Source organism: Zeus faber (genome assembly GCF_960531495.2).
Source record: "Zeus faber genome assembly, chromosome: 3".
NCBI lineage: Eukaryota > Metazoa > Chordata > Actinopteri > Zeiformes > Zeidae > Zeus > Zeus faber.
In genome coordinates this window covers 28,620,955-28,648,843 of record NC_137190.1, presented here as the reverse complement: position 1 = coordinate 28,648,843, position 27,889 = coordinate 28,620,955, and the positions used below count along the sequence as shown (strand labels likewise).

General features: G+C 42.1%; 1 protein-coding gene across 3 annotated transcripts; it reads left to right on the top strand.

Moving 5' to 3' along the window:
* Positions 1–619: 619 nt before the first annotated feature.
* LOC307227999 (long-chain fatty acid transport protein 2-like) lies at positions 620–26,900 on the top strand. Of its 3 annotated transcripts, none has more exons than XR_013844069.1 (11): positions 620–1,121; positions 2,579–2,788; positions 2,891–3,049; positions 4,865–4,989; positions 7,382–7,576; positions 20,979–21,069; positions 22,920–23,118; positions 24,024–24,121; positions 24,231–24,361; positions 24,455–25,219; positions 26,841–26,900. XR_013844069.1 is itself a non-coding variant. In XM_079997458.1 (10 exons), the coding sequence occupies exons 1-10, from the start codon at positions 650–652 to the stop codon at positions 24,629–24,631; spliced, it is 1,857 nt and encodes a 618-aa protein (XP_079853584.1). In that variant the 5' UTR covers positions 620–649; the 3' UTR covers positions 24,632–25,453. The 3 variants fall into 3 exon arrangements, 1 of the variants encoding a protein (XP_079853584.1); XR_013844070.1 differs by lacking the exon at positions 26,841–26,900 and having other exon boundaries at positions 24,455–24,698; positions 25,111–25,453; XM_079997458.1 differs by lacking the exon at positions 26,841–26,900 and having other exon boundaries at positions 24,455–25,453.
* The last annotated feature ends 989 nt before the right edge of the window (positions 26,901–27,889 follow it).

The window sequence follows — 27,889 nt, the reverse complement described above, 5'->3', positions numbered from 1 at the left end:
AACATACTTGTGAATATTATATTACATTTCTACCAAGTCTGTTCCATAAATTCTACACACTGCATCTTTAACGGCTAGCTACTTTTACTAAAAAGGGGTGTTATGTTTACTGAACGATTTTTTTTTTTAGCTTAGTCCAGGGTATTAATAAAGGATAAGACAACTTTTTCCCCCTCACTGACCCCCCCCCCCCCCCCCCCCATGATGCCCCTCTTTGTCCATTTAACTATAACTGTAGTTACTATGATACACATTGTTGGAAAAGAACTTCCAGAAGATCTAAATAAATTAGGTTAGTTTAAGTCAGGTTTTCTGACATAAGTGAACTGCTGAGAATGATACTTTATTATCCTTAGTCTTTTTTAGACAAATTAAAAATAAAATATTTATATAGGTTTTTTTTATAGTGTGAATTGCCCTTGGGTTTAAAATGTGCCATACAAATAAACACTGCATTGCCAAGTGTCGCTGTTGTTCCCTCTGCTGCATCGAGGCCGCAGGTTGCCTCTGGATGAGAAAGTCCAGCACAATGGAACGCCTGTAGGAAGCCCCGCCCACACGGGGAAAAGTTTGCCTCGGACCTGAGCTCCCGCTCGCAGTCCCCGCATTCTAATGACTCCGTACCATCTGAAAACCTCCACACGCCAGAATGTACATGCTTTCTCTATTCCTAGCAAGTCTGCTGGTCCCCCTCGCACTCACAGCGCTTTTCCCTTACTTTTGGAAGGACGCCGTCTACCTAGTGAGCCTGCTGAGGATTTTTATGGCGTACGTTTTCCGCCGCAGGAGGAAACCGTTATTTTTCGCGTTGGACCGATTTGTGGAACAGACCGCCGCGCATGCGCAGAAGCTCTTCGTCGCGTTTGAAAACGAGCGCTACTCGTACCGGGACGCCGACAGGAGGAGTAATAAAATCGCCAACGGCCTCCTGTCCCATCCCCGGTACGCGGCGGGGGACACCGTGGCGCTGTTTATGGGGAACGAGCCGGCCTTCGTCTTCACCTGGCTGGCCCTGGCCAAGCTGGGGTCCCCAGCGGCGCTGCTCAACCACAACATCCGGTCCAAGTCGCTGCTGCACTGTTTCAGCTGCTGCGGCGCCAAGGTGCTGATAGCCGCCCCAGGTGCGAGCACACACACACCCACACCCATCCATCTATCTAAAAGAAAAGAAGATTAAAAACATATCAATATATCTGCAGGCAGCAATGCGTGGGGCCAGGGTAGTCTGCCCTTCTTAAAGCATAATGGAAGAGTGTGTTTTGGGACTGCAGAAGTTAATTTCTTCCGGCCTGGTTACAGTGTAATTCTATGATCGGGTGGTGTTTGTGGCTGTCACTAACAAAAGTTATCATGATGAAGTAGGGTTGCATGATTATGGATAAAATGATAATCAAGATTATTTTATACCATATTGTGATTCCAATTATTTATCACGATTTTTAATCCATTTTGGGCAACAGAATTGTTTTAAGCACTTTGTAAATCAACAGAAAACTGCCTTCAAAATAATGTATTTTATAAACCTAAAAATAAATCACCTAAGGTAAGTGGTTTAACTTACTTTTGAAAAAATGTGCGTGTAGTGGGCTACACCAAAAACACAAAAATAATGAAAATATTTCAAAACACATACACAATAAAAACATGTTCCTTGTATTATGTAATTGCTTATGGTTATTTTTTTACCAGTAATTCTAATTCAGGAAGTTTGTGTTCCAGTCATATCTCTGGAATGTCTATAAATTCTGTCATTCTGTCAAAAATAAAAAATTTAAAAGGTTAAAATAATATCTGTCCCTTTGTTACTTTGTATGGTTAAGAGTTTGTATTTTATATTCCTTTAGTTAAAGTCCAATCGTGACTGTGCGTGGCGATCTGTGTCTTTATCTTATTGATCTATGTCTTTATACGTCGTGTATGTGGCGCCATCTTGGTGAGGTTGCGATTGTTGATCACAAACTCCATCCACAGTAGTGAACTGCCGATCTTGATGAAAGTCAAACGACGCCATGTTTGAACTACCTGGAATACACATCTTATTCAGATTGTCTGAGACATCCATAAAGTTCTGACGTCACGTGACGCCATCTTGGTGAGGTCCAGATTGTTCACCAATAACTAGACTGCAATGCCATCGAGCGACCTTTTGCAAATGCACATGGCCGTTGCGGTGATGATTTAAAAAAAACAACTTTTTTTTACTAAGTAATTCCACAATAATGGACCGATCTGGATCAAACTTGGATGACGGCATGTCGGAACTGCCCCGAATATACATTTGATTCATCTTGTCTGAGTGCGGCTGATCCATGAAATTCACACACCACCGGCGTCAGTTTTTCATTAACAAAAGCAAGTCAAACAACTAAAAGCACATAAAGACATTGAAGTGCAATTTGAACATGCTCCCACTTTGGTCAATAGGATTCAAATCCAACTAAAACTCATCAGAGCATTACCTTAACTATAAATAAAACTCTGGAGTGGCATTTGCATTAGCCGTAGATTTCAATTCATGTCTTGTCTCGAAATCAAGATCCTAATTTTCCATTTTGACGATCCCATGGCTTGTTTTTAGAACTTAAGGAGGCGCTGGAGGATGTTCTCCCTTCACTTAAAGAACAGTGTGTGACCATCCTGTTGATGGCCAAGGAATGTGACACACCTGGAATTGAAAGCTTTGCTGATGAAGTGGAGCAGGCATCGGACGAGCCGCTGCCGTGTTCTCTCAGGTCGCAGGTCACATTGAAAAGTCCTGCCGTGTTTATTTACACCTCTGGAACCACAGGTACTGTAGCCGTCAAAATACTGTTTGGAGAAAAACGTATTTATCATATAATCCAACAACCTATCAAGGCACAATCTGCCTTGTGCCTGGAATCCCCTCCAGGTCTCCCTAAAGCAGCCATCGTCAACCAGAACCGCCTCCTTACCGCTCTGGCTGTTCTGTCGTCCAATGGCGTCACCTCGGGCGATGTAATTTACCTCAACCTGCCTCTCTATCACACGGCTGGGTTCGTCATCGGCCTTATCGGCTCCATTGAGACAGGTGAGATACCGAGATCTGAGAACCCAGCATTGAGACACAGTCACCACTTCCCGAAAGAGGACAGTCCATCAGAGTAAGGGCTGAAAATGACATTTATTTCACACAATTGAATCATCTGTCTGCCGACTATCTTTTGATTATTCGATAAATAGGGGCAATTAATGTACATAGTATAATTACAGTAAAATAACATAACTAGGTACACAAACCCAAACAGGCAACTTGAAATTACTTTCTATGTTTACTCAGCAAATGGAGGAAAATGTTTCTTTTTTTTTCACACCACTCAAATTAAGATATTTAACCTTTATATTTTTTTGCTTATATTTTTTTCTTTTGTGTATGTATTTTTTCTGATTTAGACAATTTAATTTCTTTCTTCCTACTTTGTTTTTTTGCACAGCCCCCGGAGTGTGCTCATCATCATTTTACTGGACCATACTTGACTGCCTGTGACAGATAATAATCTGTTGTTTGACTAATCAATTAGCCTCGAGACAGAATACCTGTAAAAACTGTGAGCACAATGAACTGGCTTCTGTGCTGAATGAACAGTTTGACGTTATGTTTCACTTTCTCTCACGTTCTCTAAGTTGTCAGATTCATGCACCACCCACCCCCATCCCTGGAAACTAAATGAAAGAGCCTTTTGTCCCCCATAAAACCCCTAATCAGAAGCAACCAGGCCAACACAGCTGAAATCAGTTATATTTGCTAAAGGCTTTAAGCAAGGCTTTTCCCCCTAAATGTGCCAAAGTTCACTCCACTTGCCAGTGAGAGACAGTAGTCACCAGACGCATGCACAGGTATAACCCACTGGGCCTTGAACCCCCTGACTCTCTGCCCTTTCGGACTGGAATCTGAAAATCCACATTTTGTTAATGAATAAATAAAGCAGATATAACCACACAAAACTTGCCCCCAAAGCATCCCTATCACTTTTTGATCTGAATACTTTACATGTATTCTTTCACATTAGTCTAAAACCTTTAAGTCAGTGTTTTCCAACCACTGGGGTGGCACACTAGTGCAAGAACTCGCCAGGTGTGCCGTGAAAATCCAGACGGAAATGATCCATGGCAGTATCAAAATTGCAAGGCTGTACTAATTCATCAGTCTGGCCAGGATACCACCTCTTTGTTTATCAAAACAAGCTCAAGTTTTACACTGAAAGTGAGAACTATTAGTTGGCCATAATAATAAGCGCAGTGATACATGTTTGTAATGTTTTTAGTGGTTAAAGGGACGGTCGTGTGCTGTGGGGTTAATTCATTGTAAAAAAAAAAAAAGGTGTGGGAAGCACTGCTTTAAATGTATGGTAAAGCTTTATTTACTTTTACAAATACAACAAACCCCTCTATTAAACCTCTTGAATCTATTAAAGCTATATTGTGTTTAACTCTGTTTTAAGCAGGAGGCTTGGGAAATGTCTTTCAAATTCCAAATAAAAGTCTCCCCCTCCTCCGTAGTTACTCCCCAACACTGGTCTTCCCTTTTGCACCAAACAGCCGTGTTCCACTCAACCTATTAAGTATGTTCAACAGAACTTGCCCCATTTGCTAAAATAAAACATTTCTTGGAAAAATTAAGGTAATACATTTTGAAATGAACTTAATTTATCAGGGCTCACAGTGTGGGAATCTGGAATGTTCTTTGATTTCTAAACAAAATTTACCAAATTCTCACTTTTTTAAATAAAAAAACTTTAACTAAAAATCTTTTTTATATAATGAAAAGTTGACTGAAATAGTATCTGCATATTTTAATCTTGCTAATCATACAACCACCCCCCCTTCCTGATCTTTGGCACAAAAGGCTCCACTATCATTCTGAAGAGGAAGTTCTCTGCCTCTCAGTTCTGGGACGATTGCCGGAAATACAATGTGACGGTCATTCAGTACATAGGAGAGGTACTGCGTTACCTCTGCATCGCACCCAAGGTAAGCATATATGTTAACCCTCGGTATGACAAAATAATTTTCAGCAATTCATAAACTTTGGATAAACGGGATAATTTGTCACTTGCATAGTTCAATTGTTTGACATTTTGAGAGTCTTCAAATTGTTAGTTTGTTAAAAAGTGAACTCAACACTTAATATCCATGCATTATAGTATACATTATGATTTTCCCCTGCTGTTTTGCCAATGTTGCTGAGAATCTTCTTTACAACAGTTGCAGGGCCAGAATCCTGCAAAGTGCTTCTGTGACTGGCAGTGTATCGAGGCGGATCTAGTCAGAGATGCTTTCCAAATCTGTACATTCTGGCTGAAGAGCGTGGCTGGCTGACTGAAATAGTAGTCGTTAAAATGTGGATCAGTTTTCAGGCCTCATTAGGATAATCCGTAATGTTTTGAGCGGCAGCGACTCGTGAGGCTGCCGGGGCGTAGCAGGGAGTAGTGCAAATATTCTGTGTATGGCCATTGAAACAGTATCTGACAGCATCACGTGGAGTATAGTGTCGGATTCCTGTATGACGCCCGCTGGCTGGAGCTGGCTTGGTCTCTATGTAGATAGCTCAGAATAGATGCTGGTCTTTACATAGATTTTCCATATTAAGTGGCTCAGTAACCGGACCCCCCCCGCCTAAAATGCCAAAATACAAAAAAATTTATTCTGCCACTAGCATTTTCTCTTTCACATTTGCATGTTACTATTTCCTGAATTTCCCCTCATGGATTCATAAAGTATTATGTTATGTTATCTAAACAGGTGACTTGACAACAATCTAACAGTATGGAATCAAGCATGATTCCAAAACAAGTATAATTGTGTGTATGTCAGCCTAGACCCATCAGAGCAAAGCATATCTTATATATTATAAATCCAGGTGCTTGAAGTGCTTGAACTTCATCCTCCATCCTTGAAGTACTGGAATACCTTGAAAATGGCCCCTTTTTGTGCTGAAGTGCTTGAAAAGTTATTGAAAAAAAACGTGATAACTGAAAACCTGTGATATTCCCCCAGGTTTTGGTATAATTAAAAAAATCCAGCATGTTTGGAAATAGACATTATAATAGTAGATGACAATGAGATTAATTATATATATATATATATATATATATATATATATATAATTAATCTCAATCTCTCAATAGACATTATAATAGTAGATGACAATGAGATTAATTATATATATATATATATATATATATATATATATATATATATATATATATATATATATATATATATATAATTAATCTCATTGTCATCTACTATTATAATGTCTATTTCCAAACATGCTGGATTTTTTTAATTATACCAAAACCTGGGGGAATATCACAGGTTTTCAGTTATCACGTTTTTTTTTCAATAACTTTTCAAGCACTTCAGCACAAAAAGGGGCCATTTTCAAGGTATTCCAGTACTTCAAGGATGGAGGATGAAGTTCAAGCACTTCAAGCACCTGGATTTATAATATATAAGATATGCTTTGCTCTGATGGGTCTAGGCTGACATACACACAATTATACTTGTTATATATATATATATATATATATATATATATATATATATATATATATATATACACACACACACACACACATACACACAGTATATAATAGATATACTTATGTTAATAATAGACAATGAGACTAAGATTATATAATATTTTAATTTATAAAGATCCCATTGAAAATTAAAAACTCAGACAGAGCTGGATCTAAATCTTGCATGGTGCGCAGTGAGGGCCAGGGATCCATAAGAACAGAGAAAAAACACTAAACATGGTACTAAGAAGCTGGAAATCCAGAAAGCCATTTGATTGTCTGACATTATACAACATGCTACTACACCCAAAAGTATCTTAATATAAATTACATTATATCATTGTTGTGTGACTGAGGTAAAATGCAAATTACTTAATGTGGAGAACGAATTAAGATATGAATTAAACAAATACATGTCATTTGGATACCACCGATCTCTACACATAGTGTGGTTGCAGTCAAAATCAACATTCCTCCTCATCCTACCAAACAGGGGAAACTTTATTCAGGAAACACATTTTTCTCTTCATGAAACACTTTTCAAACTCTGTATTGATTTGCATGTGTTCAAGGAAGAAAATTATTTATTTTTCCATCTGTCTTCTTTCGTTCTTTTCTCTCAGACACTGACACACATTCGAGCCAATTCAAAAGATCACAGGATTATATTTTCTGCCTCCATAGCTTGCAAAGTCACTTGTTCTCATGTTTTTTTTTTTTTTTAACATGAGGTCATAAAGACTTAAATTATTGCAATGTAATCTCTTTCTTGTGTTGTTTTTGTTCCAATTTTCAAAAATGTCTGATATCTGATGTTCTACTCTAAAAACCCCTGGCAGAAAGAGAATGACAAGGAGCACAAGGTGCGTCTGGCCATCGGCAATGGCGTGAGGGCTGACGTGTGGAGGGACTTCCTCAGTCGCTTCGGGGACATAGAGATCAGAGAGTTTTACGCCTCCACCGAGGGAAACGTGGGCTTTGTCAACTACGCGGGAAAGATCGGTGCCGTCGGGCGCGTCAACTTTTTACATCGGGTATGGACAGCGCTCATGCCTGACACAAACCTTTTTTACACTGACAACTTGTTTGAAAGGTCCTTTTAAATATTTGAATCATTCCTTCATACCAAGATACCTTCTAGTGATAATGGATTCAATGTTTGATTGAATTTAATAGTCCCAGTTTATTAACCCATTCTTTTTCATCTAAATGGGTCTCTCATGAAACCACCATAAAACATGTCAAATGAATTCATACCCATACTCACAGAAAATGTGAAATAATTCACTAATTTCAACATGAAAATATACAATTCCAACTATACGGCCCACAGTGACAAGACTGTCTTTTGTGTGGGCCGGGTTGGATGAAGCCAGAAGGTATGTCCAGGTTTGTTTCATTCAATGTACTGGGGTCAGGACCAAGCCTCACTGGCATTTTTGCCCCTTTTCCACCAATGCAAACCTAGTGCTGGGGGTGGAGACAAGCAAGCCTGAGCAAATCAAGCCGAAATATTGTAAAATATATAATTTTATTGAGGCGGAGCACACTTTTTCTTCAAATTATTAGAATACACAAGCTGTGAGTCTGCAGACTTGAACTCCGGTAGTCAGTGGAGCCCGGAGCTCCAGCAGCTCGCTTGGCAGCAGCAACGCAGAGCTCCGGGCTCTGTGGACTGCTTGAGTTCAAGTTCAAGTTTAAGGCTATCGCTGGTGGGTTTATCCCTTGCCCGCACGCGAAGCACTGAAATCTTTTCGTCCAAGCCCACCTACTGTGGGCCCCACTTATGGACACACCTTGTGTATAAATAGCCAATGCAACCGTCAATTGGGTCCCATTTTTCCTCAGCCACGCAGCAACACTCAACAGAAGAAAGAAATGACTTCATCAAGCGGGGTTTGTGTGTGTCTAGTGTGCGAGACAGGATACATCCTGAGCTTCGACTGCACCCCTGTTGTGAGTCTTGCCCCAGACTGGAGCCCGCCGGTCCAGCACTCACCCCTCAAGCGGTGTGCCCCTTTTGCAAGCTCCTTCCTCTGGTGGAGAAGCAGCGCAGGGCGGATGCTTTTGCGGCTGTGGCCGATTCGGATGAAGATGTTCCTGCCCAGGACCACTACACCCTGAATGAAGTGCTCGACTTCTTCAATGCGGACGACTCCCTCCATGGAAACTCAATGCGGGTCGCCCCCTGCTCTCCCCCTCCTGTCAGAGGGGCTGGAGCCGGATGACGTCCTGCTGGGAGCACGCTCAGCTTTCCCTGAGTTTGTCGTGGAGAAAACCCCACTCTGAGGTTCTTTAACAAACAGGCAGCGCTTGAGGGAAGTTGAATACACAGATAAGACTTCTATTAAATAATAACCAGTCTCAGTGAGGTCTGTAGAGTACACTGACGACACTCTTTGGCTTGCAAAAAATATATATTATTTTCAAAGCATTGACCCCTCCTTGTCTCTATATTGTTTTTCCCTCCTATTTTCCTCCTATCTTCTGATCTTACCACCATATGGAGATCATTACTTAGAAGCCGGATCTAAATCAGACACCCACACCCACACCGCTCTGGCTTTTCAGAGGCCTCTCTGTTGAGATATGCTTTCACTCTTATTTGAATTGTCTGAATACATTCATATGTCAAAATAAGTTATATCTTATTTATATTATGTCTAAATACGTTTTATCTTGTCTTCATGCAAACATATTTTATGAGGTTGATGTAATACTCCAAACCTCTGCATTCCTTGTCTATAGGTGATTGATGGAAGGAGCCTACTTCCTGCCTTCCACATCTACTTCTAATTGTGGCATACCCAACACAAAGACATGTTTAATTATTCATTGATTCCCATAAAAATAAGCTTAAAATATATACTACATTTCCCCCTTTGCCCGAACACAAAATTACAGCAAGCAATTGAATAAACATTTCCCATAGCTAGTCTATTAGGGGCCACATGCTTACATGTGTTGCAAACAAAACAAAAACATTGCCATGCATGGTTTATTTGATTATCAGAAATAAACTGTTTGTACTCAAGGATATACATGATGGATAAAAATATGCAAAACCATCTTCTTTGGTATAAACAGACAAAGATTAACAAATATAGACCTTGATATAGCAAAAAGTAAAATACAGACAATACACTGCAAATCACGTATTTTATTCATTGATGTCTTCTTTCTTCTTTAGCTGTGCAGCATTGTACACAGCTCTTCCACCACCCTTACCAGCCCCACCCTTACCAGCCCTACTGCACTGCAGTAGCAAGGCAACTGCAGTAGGGGGCTGGGGCGGTGGGGCGTCCTCTAAATGGTTGCTTCCTCTTCAGCATTGACTCGGAACGGCCACACACAACCGGTATTACAGTACGGGCAGTCAAGGGGACCTCTATGACCGTTACAGGGGAGACCAGCAGCTGTGACATACTCTTGGTTTGACAACCACCAGAACAGCCTCCTTGTGGTGATTGGTGACAACCGTTGCCTCCCTGACTGCAGCCTGGATGGATGTCTGATCAATCAGCACTTTAGTAATAAAGGTTCTCAGTACTGGAAGCAAACAGCAGAAGACTATTCCAACTATCACAAGCCCTATTTCTGTAGCTATCCCTATTTTCATAAACATGGCTCCCCATCTTCCTATGCTACCCTTTAACCAATCCCATGTGTGGGCTCCTCTGCCCGCAGCAGCCGTTACTTCCCTTCTCAAATTCCTCAGTTTATTCATGTCCAGAGTAAAACTCCCTTTGGGTGAAGTGTTATTGGGAATAAATGTACAACATTGCTCAGCGAACATATGACAAATGCCTCCTCTTTTGCAAACAAGTCATTTAGTGCTATCCTATTTTGCCAGGTCATAGTGCTAGTCGCATAGAGCTGTTCTCCTACTGAAGGCAGCGCATCCTCAGTGTATTTAATGAACCTCTGCTAATTGTAATACACAAAATTAATCCATTCAGTGTTTTTGATTGGTGTGACCCAGTGAAAGAATAGCTCAAAACCTACTGATATCTCACTTCGTGCTTTCACCTTATTAGGCATACCTACCAGGTTGGCCGATTGCATCAATATAAACATTAAGGTCAGTGGTGTATATTCTCTTTCTCCTATTATGCTGTGGTTTTTCAGATTTTACCTAATCTCCAGCCATTAACGAGATGGGCTGTATTAGCTGTACACGAGCACAAACACCATTCTAATTTGCTGGTAGAGTATTACGCAGAACGTCTCCCCCACACATCCAGAAGATGTCTGCCAATGGCTCACCAGTGTATAACAATGAACTGCACCACTCCCCATCCTGGGATATTGTACTTGCTGCATCTATAATCACCTGACCCTTCTCTACATCAAATGTTATTTTACATTTAGTGAAACAACCCACCAGGACCTGTCCTTTTCACGAATAGCATTCGTGCAGTCCATAGACTTTAATGTTCCTTATCTGAGGAATTGTCCTAGCTGACACTTCCTTAGATATTATAACACTACTATCTGCACACCATTCCTTCATAGTCTTATGGCCCACCTGGACAGTCTCCATAAGTCGTGCCCCGGAGATTTCATCTCTATCTATCCTGCTGCATTCATCTATATAGTCCACTGCACAAGGTGGTTTAACCCGTGCCCTGTGACCTTCAGATGTATCCCTCGGGGTAGACTAGCCACAACATCCAACCTGTTCAAGTACAGGAGCCAGGCTTCATGACTTTTTTGACACCGGCTCCAACTTTATAAAATGGGGACCACGTTCAGCCGATTTTGATTCTCCTGGGCACATGCCCAGCAAGGTTTCTGTTATGTTGGCGTGATGTATACTGCAGCCATTCATACCACTCGTTCCCTAATGCTCTTCCATATAGTGAGTTGACCTAACTCAGGTCTTCATCGAACTGAGTTTCCCTTGGTGTGTCTACACTCGGTAGGGGTTGGGACCAGCATGTCACCCATTCCCTTTCCATATCTTTCCTTCTATTTCTGAGGAGTTGGTTACACCCCTTTCATTTACCTCAGGAGTAGATGTTCCATTAGTTAGAGAATCCCAATCTATACGAGTGTATGGACACTATTGGATACGCTACCATAGTCATTTCTACGGAGGTGTCCTGTCTCTGTCTCTTCCCTAGGTTTATTCTCACATACCATTGTCCTTCAACTTAGATCAGAGTAAGATAACATTTGTTGTGAAATATTGCCACTCTCTTAGTTGATTGATCTATCACCCAATAGCAAAGTTTATCTTCTGTGGCCTTGTCCCTCACTGTTAGGGCCTGTTGAATCTCCTGGTGCACTTGGAGTACAATTGGTAAAAGCATACTAGCCACCGTCTGCTCTACAGACCTTTTATCTCTAACAAAGGCAGTTTCCAATTTGGAGGTGATCACTTGTTCCATTATAACATTTGGAGCCACAATCCCTTCTCCTGAAACTTTTTACCCTCCATCCTCGGGGGGGCGCTGCGGGGCCCCCAGGATCCGGGTCTGGTTCCTCCTCATGGTCTGGTCCCTTTGCGGTACATTAGTACAGTGGTTATGATGATACCATGTGGTGCTTCCCTCTACCTGAATAGCAGTTGCCATTGCTCTAACCACTATACAGGGTCCCTCCCTCCTTGGTTCTTTCCACCGTCTCCTGAAGACTCTCAGGTAGATGCTGTCTCTAGGTTGGCTCTGAAACTATTCTTTGCCTGTTGGTTTATCACTTAATTGATTGCAGTTAGTTGTCTGATATATTCTCTTAATTCCATTTGCAAAAGTTCTAATGGTGGACTTCATGTGGTCCACGTAACACAGCCACGGGTCGACCCATAAGCATTTCATGCAGGATTAGATGCATTTCTGGGTTAGCTTGCATGCGGTAGCTTATTAGTGCTAACGTGAGTCCACCCAGCTTAATTTTGTGCTTTCACAGCTTAAGCTTAAGCGTGCCATTCACTCTCTCAGCCCTTCCCTGTGATTGTGAGTGATACACACATCCAAGCCTTTGTTTTATTCTCAGGTGCTGCATCACTTTTTTCACAACCTTCTGTATAAATGATAATCTGAACTGATCCCTGTTAGCAAACCAAATAGAGGTATTACTTCTCTAGTAAGGAACTTTATCATTGTCTATGCTCCTAAGTCTGCTGATGGAACGACTTCTACCCATCTGCTGAATCTGTCTACTTTCACCATCATATACTGTGGCAGTTTCCCCACCACACACCACCCAAGTGGCGTTTTCAGGGCCCTCCGGCACAGAAACACAGATGACAGGGGTTGTTAACACCAGTTTATTGTAGAGATGCCGCTCGTTAGCCCAACCAACGAGTGTCATGTGTGGCTGCTCAAGCCATTCCATCCACCACATACCCCCAACACCAAACAGGCCAGGAAGAATTCCTGGCCGAAGCCTACCGCAACCCCCCCCAAGCAGGGAACAAAAATTAAAAGAAATGCTTCAAACAGACTCTGACCCAGGGTTACTATACCTAAAAATATAGAGTCACCCAGGGTTACTATACCTAAAATAAATTAAACACTGAACTCTGAAACAGGGTTCCCATACCTTATATAAACAAATGTCAAAAAATAATTAGCTGGTCCCCTTCCAGACGACCTGGGTTCCCCAGAGCAGCACGTTCAACCGGCCTCCTTCCAGGGCGAAAAACTGACCTTCCGGAGCATGGGGCCTCAGGCTGCAGGGCTGGCTGGTGACAGCCTGGCTGGACTTGGCTGCTGCGGGGGCTGCTTGGAGGGGTGGCCTGGCTGCTTGGCTGCTGGATGGTCCCGGTGATGGCTGCAGGGTGGAGAAGCTAGCTGCCAGCGATTACCTGTGGTGGTTGCTGCACTGCTTCTCCCCCGGTCCTCAGCCGGACCGCCTGGATGCTGCTGCTGCCAGTTGGGAGAGGGTTAATCCCGGGGCCACCCGTTGAACTGCTGGTGACTCCAGGGCGACTTCGGACGGCCCTTCTGTGTCCCTTCCCCGTGCCGGAGCCCCACAGTTTCGCCCCCACACACCACCCAAGTGGCATTTTCAGGGCCCTCCGGCACAGAGACACAGACGATGGGGGGTTGTTCACACCAGTTTATTGTGAGATGAGGCTAGGTGGAATTAGCCAGGAGCAGATGGAACATGTCATGACAGGGCTCCTATCCTGAGTGCGTGTGTGGATGGGGTTTTTAAACCTGACGCTCGTTAGCCTAACCAATGAGTGTCAGGTGTGGCTGCTCAAGCCATCCCATCCACCACATATACCTTTTACCATTGACCTATTTAATCATATCCACATAATCTATCTGTAAGTGTCTAAAAGGTCCTTCTGGTGTTGGAATACTGTATGTCCTAATGGTTTAATGATGGCTTTTCGCACATTGTTTGGCACATACTTTACATTCAGCCAGACGCGCATCTACCATTGATTGGTAGACAAACTGTCCATTCTGGGCCCTTCACAGGCCGTCCATTCTTCTGCATTTGTATAATATCATCTAAGCTTGGCACCTCCTCTGGTATAATCAGCGGAGCTTGAATTCCTGTTGCACATTTTGAAGCTAGTTTCGCTGCTTCGTCTTCCCTATTATTGCCAACGATTATGTAGTCATTGCCTTTCTTATGCGCCTGGCACTTAACGATTGCCACCTGTTTTGGTAACAGCAAAGCTATCATTAAGTCAAATAAATTTGAGTGTGATGCAGAATGGGTGTGCCATCCGTTTTCTTGAACCCTCTTGGTTTCCATACTGCTCCAAACAGATGACACACTCCATGAGAATATGCATAATTGGTATAAATATTGACAATATGTCCTTCACCCTTTCTGCATGCTGCTGTTAGACCTTTCAATTCTGCCGGTTGCGCTGAGAATGGTTGTGGACAGGCCTTAGTCTGGATTGTGATAAACTGCTGATTCGCCTGGTGACTGACCAAGGCAAACCCTGCATAGTTACCAATGTGATCCTTGAAGCATGATCCATCCACAAACAGCTCATTATCTGCCTTTATTATTGGGGTGAATATCAGATCTGGTCTTTGTTTAGTGTATGTAAGTGAATCTGCCACACACTCATTTGGTGTGCCCTTGTAGTCATGAGAAACTCGCTCTGCTGGATTTCCTGTGGAGCATCTTTTTAATGTGACATCTGGGTATGTTCGCAAAGTTAAATGTTCCAAAAGCCTAGCATTGTTTAGCACAAGACTTTCCCTGTTCTATCATCTCTGTTACTTTGTGATGGGTGTATATTGTCACTGGATGCCGTGTCAAAATGCCGTGTCAAATGTTCCCTCCTTCGGCCATATAGTCATTTTTGGTACGTTTTGCCCATTTTTGTGATGTTCATTTTATTTCTTCCTTACTTAGTGGGAACCATTTACCCAGATTTTGTACTGGTGCCATCGTCATCTTTGCTGTTTTCAAATTTGCACACGACCTCTTTTCTTTAATCACGCCTAACTTTGCGTTATCTTTATTAATTGTCCTTAAAAGTTTGAATTGTTTATTTTATTTGCTTCTTAATTTATCTATTTATTGTTTTTAATTGGCTTGTATACAAAATGTAGTTTTATATTGTTTTATTTGCTTTTAGTATATTGAATTTTAAATTTGACTGTGTCCTGATATAGCTCACCCTGTGAGGCTCTGAAACTCCAGCAAAGGTCGCCCAGTTTCACCCCCCACTCGAGGTCAGCTGCCCACAGCGCTGAGTGACACCTCTCAAGGGTAGAATCAGATCTGTACACAATGACCTCAGAATTGGAACCCTCGATTGAAAGCCAACGTAGAGTATCACTGCTGAGAAACAGCCTAATCCAAAACAGTGAGCACCTGGGTTTCTCATGGGAATTGATCAGATCAACGTGCATTTGGAGAGTTATTCAAGAACCTTTAACCAATAATTCCTGATCAACACAATGTCATATCCGGATTTTATTCTTACTACTCAGCAAATATTCATCCTAATATACTCTAATGTATTTTTACTCTTCCTCAAATTTAAGTTCTGTTTTTCTCTCTCCTTCTCCGCTTCTGACCTCTGGTTCTTGTTCCCCACCAAGCTCCTCAAGGAGTTCTCCAACCGGCCCACTCATCACACACTCAACTCCTTAATTTCTCACAGTCCTTAGCGGCACTATTCCCGAGGGGTCGCGCTCACTGAAACACAGACAATTCAATTTCTATCCTTCAGACAATCTGTGCACACACAAGAATATTTTATCAGAATCCCTAGTATTTAGACAATATATCATGAGCAGTTCCTTTCAAGGGTCTTATTTCGGTTCTCTAATATTCTTTTGGGGGACTGTTTTCACACAATAATGTCCCTTGGAAGCAAAATTATAAGCATCGAGACTCAAATACAAGTCTTTTCAACGCACATATTCTTGCCACACACACACACACAAACTCTTACACACACAGCGACAGAGAGAGAAACCCTCTCCTTTTTTTATATCCCTCTGCTCTCTGTTCGTGGCCTTCTACCTTTTTTCTTTCTCACACTGTCTTTCTTCACCAGCCAAATACAGTTTCTACATCGAATTTACTTATGTGATATCCACAGCCTAAATTAAGGCCGTTCAGTCTTTAACACTATTTTTCTTGCAAAGAGATTATTTACTAAATTTATACTCTACCCATTCAGTCCTTAGCAAGGTTTTTCTTCCTAAGCGGTATCCACAGAGTTAAGTTCTACCCAGTCAGACCCTCTAGAAGGGCACTTTCTTGAGGCAGTATTGCAGAACATATAAGTCTATCCAAGCAGACTCTTATGAGACTTCTCTCCTTAAGGCGGTGTCATAGAACAAAAACTCATTTCTAACCAAGCAGACCTTTTACAAGACTTATCTCCTTAACCCTCTTAAGTCCACTCTGATATTTATCTAAATATAATTAACTTAACACACTTTTACTCCAAAGTTGTTGATACATCTATTTTAAGGAAAATCACAGCTACATTGATATGCCATCAATAGTTTGATCAGTATCATTATTCAGCTTTTAAATAGATCTAAAATAGACAAGATATAAGGTAAAGATACTTTATTTATCCCCAAAGGGAAATTCCAGTGTTGCAGCAGCAATGACATACATGACTAAACACACATAATGTACAAAAACACACATACATACAAACACACACAGACATATAAAGAGTATGTTTTTGTATTTTTTGTTGCCGCCAGAAATGTTGTCAAAGCACAAACTAGAATATATTGACTGAACTGTTTTGTCAATACAAAAGTTGTTCATAAAGGTCTTGGGTATATAATGAAGTAAAAATAGTTGATCATATCTGATGTCTAAATAGGTAAAAACAAGGTTTTATCACAACTGTTCACAACTTTATTTCAGTTGACCCAAGGTGTGAGAGGAGCCATTAGCTAATGACCTGAAAATTCATGACCCCCTGGTGGGGGCCATTAGAGGTGCTGATCTGCAGCAGGCGGAGCCATGTCTCTGTCAGACCGTCAGACAAAGTAATGAGGCTGTAGGCTAGTGGAATTGGGGAGGGTGAGCAATGCAAGAAATGTAACAATTGTTTTTTGCTCTGAAATATTTATTGAAAACGTCATACAGACTATATACAAAAACTCAAAAAACTGGTTTTAGGTGATAGGTTCTAGGTTCTAGGTGAGAAGAGCAACTCTAAAACCAACAATCACTTCCAAGTCAAATCAAAATTGGAATTCATGAACAAAATATATATATAGAGGAGTAGGAGCATCCGGTCTTGGTCTGCTAGCTGGTGTAGGTTCAAGATGATTTTCTGTGGCAACTTGTAGAGGTGCTCTCATACTGTAATAACACATTTTAAAAAAGTGTAAGGAAATGTGATATTTACATCATCAGACATATCTCTACAGACTACATACATCACACCTGGCAGGGGAATGCCGCATATTACATACAGCTCACCAGCTTATGGACTGTATGGACTGCACACACACACACACACACACACACACACACACACACACACACACACACACACACACACACACACACACACACACACACACACACACACACACACACACGTACACGCCAATACAATAATGCAAATTAATTGGAAACATACATCCGTCTTGGAAGACTGCGTGGCTGTTGTGTGGCAACTTGGAGCAGGGGTGTGTTTGTCACTGTAACCATAAGTAAAACAAAAAGGTTGTAAGATGCAGGCTAGGGCTAAGTGGAGAGGAGAGCAGAGCTGCATAAAGGCTGCGTGCTACCTCACCTGGACGTGCTGTACAATGCTTAGCTTGTTTAGCAAAATAAAAATCTCATCTCTTGACCTTGTAACAATCGCCAGTAACGTCAGCTATCTTGACAGTGTTATTGTCACGGCAAACAAGATTCCACAAAGCGGTCTCTAGCTAGCTCTTTCACCTTGCACTCTGGTTATCTAACCTTAGCGTTAGTGAATGGGTGTACAAGACGCAGAAATCATTTCAACCTTAGCTTGTGCTCGTAAAAAGATTGTTACTTACTCATCGTCAGGTATTAGGGCCTCAGCTGGGTCAATTCTCGATAAAAAATGCTGTCTTTCTTCCTCTGAATCTTCCTCAGTATCAGAAAATGATGATTTATCGAATCCGTCCACACCTCACATTGATGCGTGGCCACAGCTGTGTCACTGCGGGGTGTGCGTCATTATGCAAAGTAGCATCAGGTCTAAATGGAAGGATGTGGATCCGGGAGCTGCGAATCCATTGACATGATAAATGGGTGTTGGTTTGGAAGGACAGATAGAGAGAACAAATGCAAGGTATCCCTTAATGCCAAATCTTAATAAATCTTATATTATTCTAAAACGGAAGTCGCGATTCTAAGGATTCTGGCTTTTTTTTCCGCCCGCGCATGATAAAATCATGCGGATGTAGAGAGAGATTTATAAACCAAAGTCACTTTTTTCTACCTGAGATTATTGACTTGCCTCGGAGGGTTAAAGTGCACGGTGCGCTCTCTGGTTCTCACTGAGTTCGCAAGACAATCCTCTGCTGGGAGTGGATGCGTTTGCTCATCGGCAATGGCCCAGGATGCTCCTTTACGCTTTTCCACTGGCCCCATCATGGTTCCCACACCTGCAGCGGCCTTTAGCAGGCTGGCCATGGGAAATCCCATGGCGCGGAGATGCTCTCTCCCAAGCGGAGGGAGCGATCAGGAATTTCTCAGTGATGGCCAGCGCCTATGGGCTTGACTGCTGAACAGGAACGCCTAGAGGAGGCTGGGTCTCTCTCAAAATGTTGTGCGCACTATCCAGGGTGTGAGAGCCACTTCTACCAGAGCGTCATATTCTCCCAAATGGGAAGCTTTTCAACGCTGGTGTGTGGGGAATGACCTAGATCCCACAGCATGTCCCCTGCCTCAGGTGCTTTTATTCCTCCAGCAGAGTTAAGACTTATGCTCCCGCTATTTCATCCTGTCATGAAGGTTTTGGTGACAGATTGTTTAGTTACCCTTTATTGAAACCCTTCCGAAAGATTGTGCAGAGACACAGACCGGTGTCACGCTCCTTAGCTCCTCAGTGGCACTTAGCACTGGTTTTACGCGCGCTGGTTAAAGCCCCCTTTGAGCCCTTGGACCAGGTTCCCTTTATGTTCCTGTCAGCCAAAACGGCTCTGTTATTGGCTCTGACATCTGCAAAGCGAGTAAGTGATTTATCTGCGCTCCTCCACCTGTGCCTCCTTCATGCCTCAGGATCCAAGGAGTTGGCAGCTCGGCAATTTAACACCCTAACCCGACTTTTACGCATAAAAGTATCACTGTCTACTGTTGGTTCACTCTGGATGGATACTTTCCTTCCCCTCACAACTCGGAGAAGTAAGCCACATCTCATCTCCTCTGCCCGGTGTGCGCTGTCCTTCTACATTGTGCGCACGGCGGATGTACGCCGTTCCCAGAGCCTGTTTGTGCACTACAGAGAGCGATCTCAAGGGCTTCCCCTGTTGGCATAGCGCCTGTCACACTGGCTGTGTGAGGCTATTTCATAGGCATATCTCTCCTCTCGGACGGGTCATCTGGAGAGCATCAGGGTGCACTCCACCAGGAGAATTTTGTCCTCCATGGCGTTGCACAGAGGAATGTCAGTGGAAGACATTAGCACTGCAGCTTATTGGTCTTCTTCTGTTCTTTCATCTGGTTTTATTTGCGGGATGTCTCCCATTTCTCTATGACTCACTCTGTACTGAGTATTTTGTCGGAGTGATTGATACTGTATGTTTTTCTGTGCGCTCTCCCTTATGCCCGTTGGCATCAGAGGGACACCTGCGGCCTTCTGCGACTTGTGGGACTGTTATAGTGTATAACCTTCGTCTCTATTTATCACAGCGGAAATAATTATTGGTTCCCAGCCCGCATGCCACCATAGAGAATTTATTATTCTGCCATGTTGTGCCATTCAGGATCATATGGGTCCTGTGGTGTGTCATTACACCTGACGCAGTGGCTGGGAATGGAGCGTTAGAGATTCGTTACTGGAGTAGGTATGGTTGTGCTGATCATACCGGACGGACCCAGTGAGGCATAGATTATATCCTGCTCTGCCTTTAACCCACTAGCGATAGCCTTAAAGGGCTGAGCTTATACGAAATAGAAAATGAGTTACCCATATTAACTCTAGATTCTTCTGAGTATAAGTGCAGACCTTTAAGCTGTGGGCCTCACAGGCCCCGTAAAATGGCTGAAGATAAAGCTGTTTTATGGGAACCGATTGAGGGTCGCACCCGCTATTTAAACGCAGAGTACATCCGTAAGTGGGGCTTACAGTAGGTTGCCGTGGACTAAAAGACTTCTGTGCTGCGCCTGAGGAATAAACCCACTAATGATAGCTTTAATGGGCTGCGTTTACTCATAGAATCTGGAGTTACAATAGGTGACTAACGTTCGCTTTGGTAGAAAGTGGGTAACAAATGAGAAGAGACAGATGAGACATGGTTTTTAAAGCCTCTGTCAACTACTCACAGCTGTGTCTGCTGAAGGTTGTGCCACTGCTCCCACCACCCCCCTGTAGCAGATGGAAAACCACGGCTCCTATCCCACCCACATGGTTGTTTCTAAGTATTAGATTAGTGTTTTTCTTATAAACCATTCAATTACCGTAACACATCCAGATGGAAGAAAAACAGTTGCAGTAATGTACCCTTACATTACTGTAAGAATGTAATATTTCATATTTTTGACACAAATATTAATTTTAAACAACCGTAGACAGAGTAGTGAGGAAATGTAGTGATGGAGCATGCATTTTGCCCTATCGTGTGTTTACGCTAAACTAAACTAAGATTAGCTAAAGTTCATTACCGTAACACCCATATGTATATCAATAGAATTCATGTTTTATGGTGGTTTCATGAGTATGACCCATATAGGCCATTGAAACAGCGTTACATTTTGTTTGTTATACTTTTTATGAGAAAGTGACATTTATGATGTGCTTTCTGATACAACTTTCCCCTGTAGAAGCTGTTTCCTTACGCTATAATCAAGTACGATACACAGAGAGACGAGCCGATTAGGGATATCAGTGGCCTGTGCATTGAGTCCCCTAAAGGTGAGCAAAACCCACTTTACTATGTGAATGATCCATCAATGATCATCAATGAGCCATCAGTGAGCCAACAGGCGTGATTGGTTATTGCAACACCACATTGTGCGATTTAGCATTTAAAACAGCAAACAAGTATGGCTGCGCGTAGAAAACAATGTTTATTGCTCAACAAATAATGCTGCGTTAAGATGGAACACGGTAGACGGGAACGGGCTAATAGCACAGGGAGAGGAAAAAAACCCGGAGCGAGGGAGAGGTATGACAGCAAAACGAAACAAGTGACATGTTACTATGGTGATAACGCTAGTTGTTACGGATACGGTCAGGTGAACCCAAATGCAGGGCACAACGAAGGCTCAGGAGTAGGTGCAAGGTTTAATGTAGAACAGGTAGGGGTGAAACCAGCGGAACAGTCAACAGCAAAACCTATCTGCAGGGAACCAGGGTCCAGGAGAACAGGCAGAGGATCAGGGTCCAGGAAACAGGCCGGGAATCAGGGTCCAGGAAACAGGCTCATACATAGACAGCATGGCAGACAGGAACGAGAATTAAATACGGACACAACAATCTGACTGAGAGAGAGTGAATGGGAAACAGGTTATCTACAAGAGGTGTGATGAGGAAGGTGAAGAGAGGTGGTGAGATTGCTGACTGGGGACAGGTCTGCAGTGGCAGGGATGTGAAACCAGAGACAGATAGAGGGCGCTAGAGAGGGACGTAGGGAACTAGAGACAGACAGAGAGAGCCAGAGAGGGACAGAGGGACCTAGCGACAGACAGAGGGAGTCAGAGAGAGATAGAGGGAGACAGTGAGAGACAGATATTAAGCAAGAGCAGGGCAGGATCCTGACACCAACAGAATATATACAACTTTATATCAAATACTTTTATTAGTGTCTCGATGTCCATATCTGCACCAGACTTAATCTGCTACAGTATGTAACATCAAACTCATTCCATTGAGGAGCATTGGAAAAAGTAAAAATATTTAACTCACGGCAAACACAGGTCGTAAATATTCCTATATGCGCGAACCAGCTCAACGAGTCTTGACTCAAACTTCACTATTTTAAAATGAAATTTAAATTAAACAGGAGAAATGCTCCTTGCACCAAGTCACAAAATCCCGAAGGTGTGGGACGCGCTTAGGTCCCCACACGCCATGGCACCACGCCTGGTGAAGTCATTGGGTTTTAGTTTATCAATTAATCGACGATTGTTTGTTAAGATTAACAACTATACATTAAGGAAATTCCTTTTTTCTGTGCTTACCTACATGTGACTCCTGACGTGTCGGATAGGGAAGCCAGTTTGTCTTGTCAAACAGACAATACATACACACTCTTAAATAATGGCAAACAACAGTGGTTTCTCCCCAAACTATACAACAGAAATGTTGAAAATTATGTGATCTAGGCTATTTATATTTTTACTTTTTATTATATTGTATTTTATTATTATTTTATTCTAAATTTTTTCAGATTGTTTTTACGTCTGTAGTAAGTGAAGAAAATATATTCAATAAACCGACAATGAATTTGAAAGCAAATGGGTAGGAGTCCAAATCCCAGTCTAAATCAAACACAAATCCAACCAATGCCATTCAGTCCCACAGTAAAAAAAAAAAATCTATGAAAATAAATCAGTTAAATCGTATTCAGTTTGGCTTCACACATTTCCTTTCTAAAATATAGGCACTAATCTTCCCCACAAAAATAGTAATAATGAATCGATTCAAGGGATTTTAGTTTCCATTCAGTATATTCTCGTTCAGTTGGGAAGACAATATTGCTCTTTCTACTCGTACTTCAAGATCTCCAACATTTATTTTGCGTCTCGCTCTTTCACCCGAAGGCGAGACTGGACTGCTGGTGTCGAAGATCACAAATATCGCTCCTTTTGTGGGCTATGCCAAAAACGAGCAACAAACAGAGAAAAAGCGGCTGCACAACGTACTCCAGAAAGGGGATCTGTACTTCAACAGCGGAGACCTCTTCAGGGTCGACAAAGACAACTTCCTTTACTTCCAGGACCGCGTCGGGGACACTTTCAGGTTTGGAGTTCCCCAGATATTGCTTCCTTTACCTTAGAAGTCCACTCTTTTCACAGAATAAAAACAAGACGAGATCACATTCATTAACATGTTCAAGTTCAAGTTATAACTGCTGAAAACCTGTTCATACTTCATACCTATTTAAAGCCTTTTCAATCATTTTAAAGGGGTGATGAGAATTATTTCAGAGTAACATCATTTTGGAAAAATGTGTGCATGAACAATGCATTGTTCTTCTGTATTTCACAATATAGTGGTAGTTGCCACACATTTCCACCACTGTGGGCTGTATTGATGGAGTTGCACCTGGAACGAATGTTTGCACATAACCAAGGGTAAATCATACACCCTACGCAAATATTGACTGGGGTTTATCAAAGACAAAGAGAAGTCAAAGGTATTCCACATATCACTGGCAGTCTATCTAGCTAACAGATTTAATTTTTGTTGTGTTCATGCATCTCAGTCCGTTCTAAGGTACGGATGCCGGTGTTGGATGAGCCTGTCGGAGGAGTGGTTTTTCTTATCTCGAGCACTGAGTGCACTGAGAAATATGTCGAAATAATTATTTTTGCAGGATTAACAATGCACGGGACACAAATCGAGTTAAAACTGCTTTCATTTCCAACATATTGTATATACACATTAAATCAGTGGTATTCAAACTCTTTTTGCCAAGCCCCCTCCCTAGCATTTCAAGGACTTGAGGAAAAAGTACAAATACAACATAGTTTATAATAAACTAGATGGGGCAGTGACATTAATTTGTGGCTTTTGTTGCCTATTCACATGGGTGAGCGGGCGCAGAACAGTGTGTATCTAAGGAAACAAAAATACTAATAATGAAAATAAATAATGAAAGCAAAGTTGAATACCACTGCATTAAATGCCATTTTCTCCATTAGGTGGAAAGGGGAGAATGTGGCCACAACAGAAGTAGCCGACGTCCTCACCGGTATCATCTGCATCAAGGAAGCCAATGTTTATGGAGTCCAAGTGCAAGGTGAAAAGAATTTATTTGCGTACTTTGCTTACAGTTTACTCATTCATATAAAGCTTTTTTTCTATCTCTTTGCTTGCCCGGCTTTGCCTTCTGTCTTTTCCTTTTAAAGGACATGAAGGAAGAATAGGGATCGCCGCCATGACTCTAAAAGAAGGTTTTCAGTTTGATGGAAGCAAAATGTATCACCATGTTATTGACCACCTGCCTTCTTACGCACGGCCTCGCTTCGTGAGGATACAGGTGATTTTCACTTCTGTGGTTACAGTTAAATGAATCGGTATATATTTTGTCGAGGGGTGTTTGTGCTTAGTGGGCTATTTTCGCATCTTACAGAAAGAGGTGGCAGTGACTGGGACCTTCAAGCAGATGAAGGGCAAATTAGTGGAGGAAGGCTTCGATCCAGATCGCATCCAGGACCCCCTGCACATTCTAGATGACCGCGCTAAATGTTACGTGCCAATGACAGCCCAGACATACAGTTCAATCCAAGCAGGGAACATTAAACTGTAATCCCACCACTGTCATTACAGCCGTCGGACATTCAGCTCAGAGATGGAATCACTTTTTCATACTACAGGTACTCCTCAATTAACCACCTACCTGTTTAAGGACTGTTCGGACTTACAACCAGCTCTCCGACCATTCTGTATTGTGTGCTGCGGACATTGCGCCATGTGTGCCGCATGCACGGCCTCTCAGCTTCAAGCATCTCATCGCACTTCACCCTTTTTTACTATATACACTATAGATACTATATATATTATATATACTATATAAACTATATACACTGTATACGTCTAATCATCACTGGTCTGTCTCGTTCCCGCAGTCTGTCAGTATTCACTACACTAGCCTTAGCAATCGCCACGCGCCCTTACTGTGAAATTACATGGGTCCTCGCTTATCGACCAATTCGCTTTAATACCCGGTCCTAGGAATGGAACTCAGTCTTTAAGTGAGGAGTACCTGTAATAATAATGTGTTTTCAGCATGCCTTGAGATGTGTCTGCAGATGGGGCAAAGATCCAATGAGCTGTGTTGCAGAGAAGTTGCAGTGAGAGGAACAGGAGGAGTAACTCATCTGCTGTGAACATAAAGGTGATGGATGGAAAGTGTTAATTAACCATCACAAGAGAGAGCATGATACCATGTCTCTGATATGTCTGTTTCGTCACATCAGAAAAGGGCACATATTGAGCCCAGTAACATTAATGACATAAAAACATACATTTACATGAAACAAGCTCTTTTATTGTTTTACCAACACGCTGCAACATTTCTAAATGCTGAAAACATCCACAACTTTTCTCTCATGATGAAACCATCCAGACAGTTCAGATGTATTAGTGCCCCCTAGAGGCCGCCATCTTCAATTGACTAAACGGGGAAACCAATCCATACCATTCCTCTTTTAGTAACAAAAATATATAGGTGAAAAAATGATTTACCCTTCTATTGATTTGCCTGTCTGTTCTTCACATGGGTATGTTATTATTTCAGTGCCGATCGTGTTTTTGTAATATGCGTCATAGTTTCTATAGGGAATTATGTTTGAGATCGTAGGTGTCAGACTTTTTTTTTAAGTTGCTGTCACATTAGGAAAAGGTATTGGAAAAACATGCAGTAGAAGAGAAATGGAGAAATTGGTGTTGGAGAATTCTCACTGTGTGGTCGGTTCTGAGCACAGTCATAATGTTTCCTTAATTCTCTAACTATCCTTCCTTTTTGACAAATGGTCCCACCATGAGTCAAACAAGCGAAACAATGGAAAACTAGAGGGGGCGATACGGCTCAGTACATACAGTACCAAGTGGTTCTGCCACTACAATCATTCAGTGCAGGATGCCTTTGAGTAGAGGAAAAACAACGTTTGTGGAGGAGACAATCATCATTAGGCATGAGGAATATCAGGTACGGCGGCCAACATTTCCTATAGAGATGGGGTCAAGTACATTAATGTAAACAACACAAATAGGAAGATCAGAATGGGGGGGGTTATGACATCAAAACATTTAACGGATGTTCTGTATTTCTCATTAATCATCTACACTGCACCATATCACATTTGCCCGTACATATTCATGCAATCAAAATAAAACAAAAGACAGTTTACAAGAGATACAAACACAAACACAACCGGTTGTACAAAATAGACAAACACTGTTTTGTCCAAAAACAATGACAGACAGACAAACAAACCGAAAACCCTCTTAATAGTTGTACTCATGAGCCTTAATCACCATAGTTGAACTTTTCAAGAGCTTCAGTAATATGCAGTGTCATGATGAAAGTCACTCCAGGGTTCTCTGACATCAATGTCTCTAAATGATAACACAGTAATCATGAACTCAACTTGCTGTATGAATATTGATTCAACAGCTAGGTAAATGTAGGAGAATGTCACATTGAAATAAGAACTATCAAAATGGTTCTGGTTCTATAGGACACTCTATAATATCTGACAATAATTTTAACGATGGAGCTTAGTATGAGGTATAGAGTTAAATTCAATCAATGTCTTTCCATTTATATGCTTGCATGCATTTCATCTCACAATAATTCCGATTTAGCCTATTAAATAATTGTATTTACAAATCAGTTAAATACAAATAGCAATAATATCAACAATTTACAAACACCTTTTGAATGCTGGACATGTTATGGCCTTACTCAATTGTCAAGCAATTCTCTTTGATCAATCCTGCTGTCAATCCTTCAGGTCTTCCCAATCAGACGCAGTCATATCTACACCGGTCAAAAGTCAAGCTGCAGCCAGTGGATTCCTGCTTAAAACTGCGGAAATAAAACACTGAATAGACGGGTTGGTTAATATCCGTCAATACACAATTACAACATTAATCGATTCACAAGATATTTTTAAATTTAAACTTTAAATTTTGGAATGCCCAAATGAAAAGCCATTGAAACGGCCAACGTATTTCACATTTATTTTAGTGTTTACATTTTTAGTAAGCGAATGTACACATTCCATTACCTCTCTAGTGTACAAAACAAAACAGTTATTCCTCTTTTTTAGCCTACTTGCTAAGTTTTACCCTGTATATCAACAGCTGCCTTATTCAATGTCAAGACGAGATCCCTTCGAGAGTAATAAATAAATAAAAATTCAATTATAATTAAACAAATACCAGCCTTACCGAAAAAATATGGTAAGGATTTGAACACACAAACAATACTGTATATCTGTAACCGGTGTGGTTAGGACCCAATTGCAGCACAAAGACAGGCAGGGATATTTGGTAATGTCTTTTATTTGTAGAGCGGACAGAACACAGGCAGGGGGCAGGCAGGATACGTCGTCGGGGACAGGCAGGTTAGATAACGGGGAGCGCAGACAGAAGACAGGCGGGGGGGAAGCCTCCCTCTCAAGGGCCGGGAACAGAGGCGGTTAGAAGCCATAGGCGCACTGGAAGGGGGAGAGGCCTGTGGCCAAACTGGTCAGGGTGTTGTGGGCATATTCCACCCACAAAAGCTGCTCAGACCAGGACGACGGGTGTGAGATGTCATGCAGTGAAGGGCCGTCTCCATCTCCTGGTTCTTCCGCTCCATTTGGCCGTTGGACTGGGGGTGGTACTCTGAGGACAGGCTGACAGTGGCCCCAGGAGCGAACAGAACTCCCTCCAGAAGACCGAGGCGAACTGGGGACCCCGGTCGGATACAACATCTGATGCCATGGAGGCGGAAGACGTGATATAACAATAGGTCGGCGGTGCCCTTGGCCGCCGGGAGCTTCGGTAGAGGCACGAA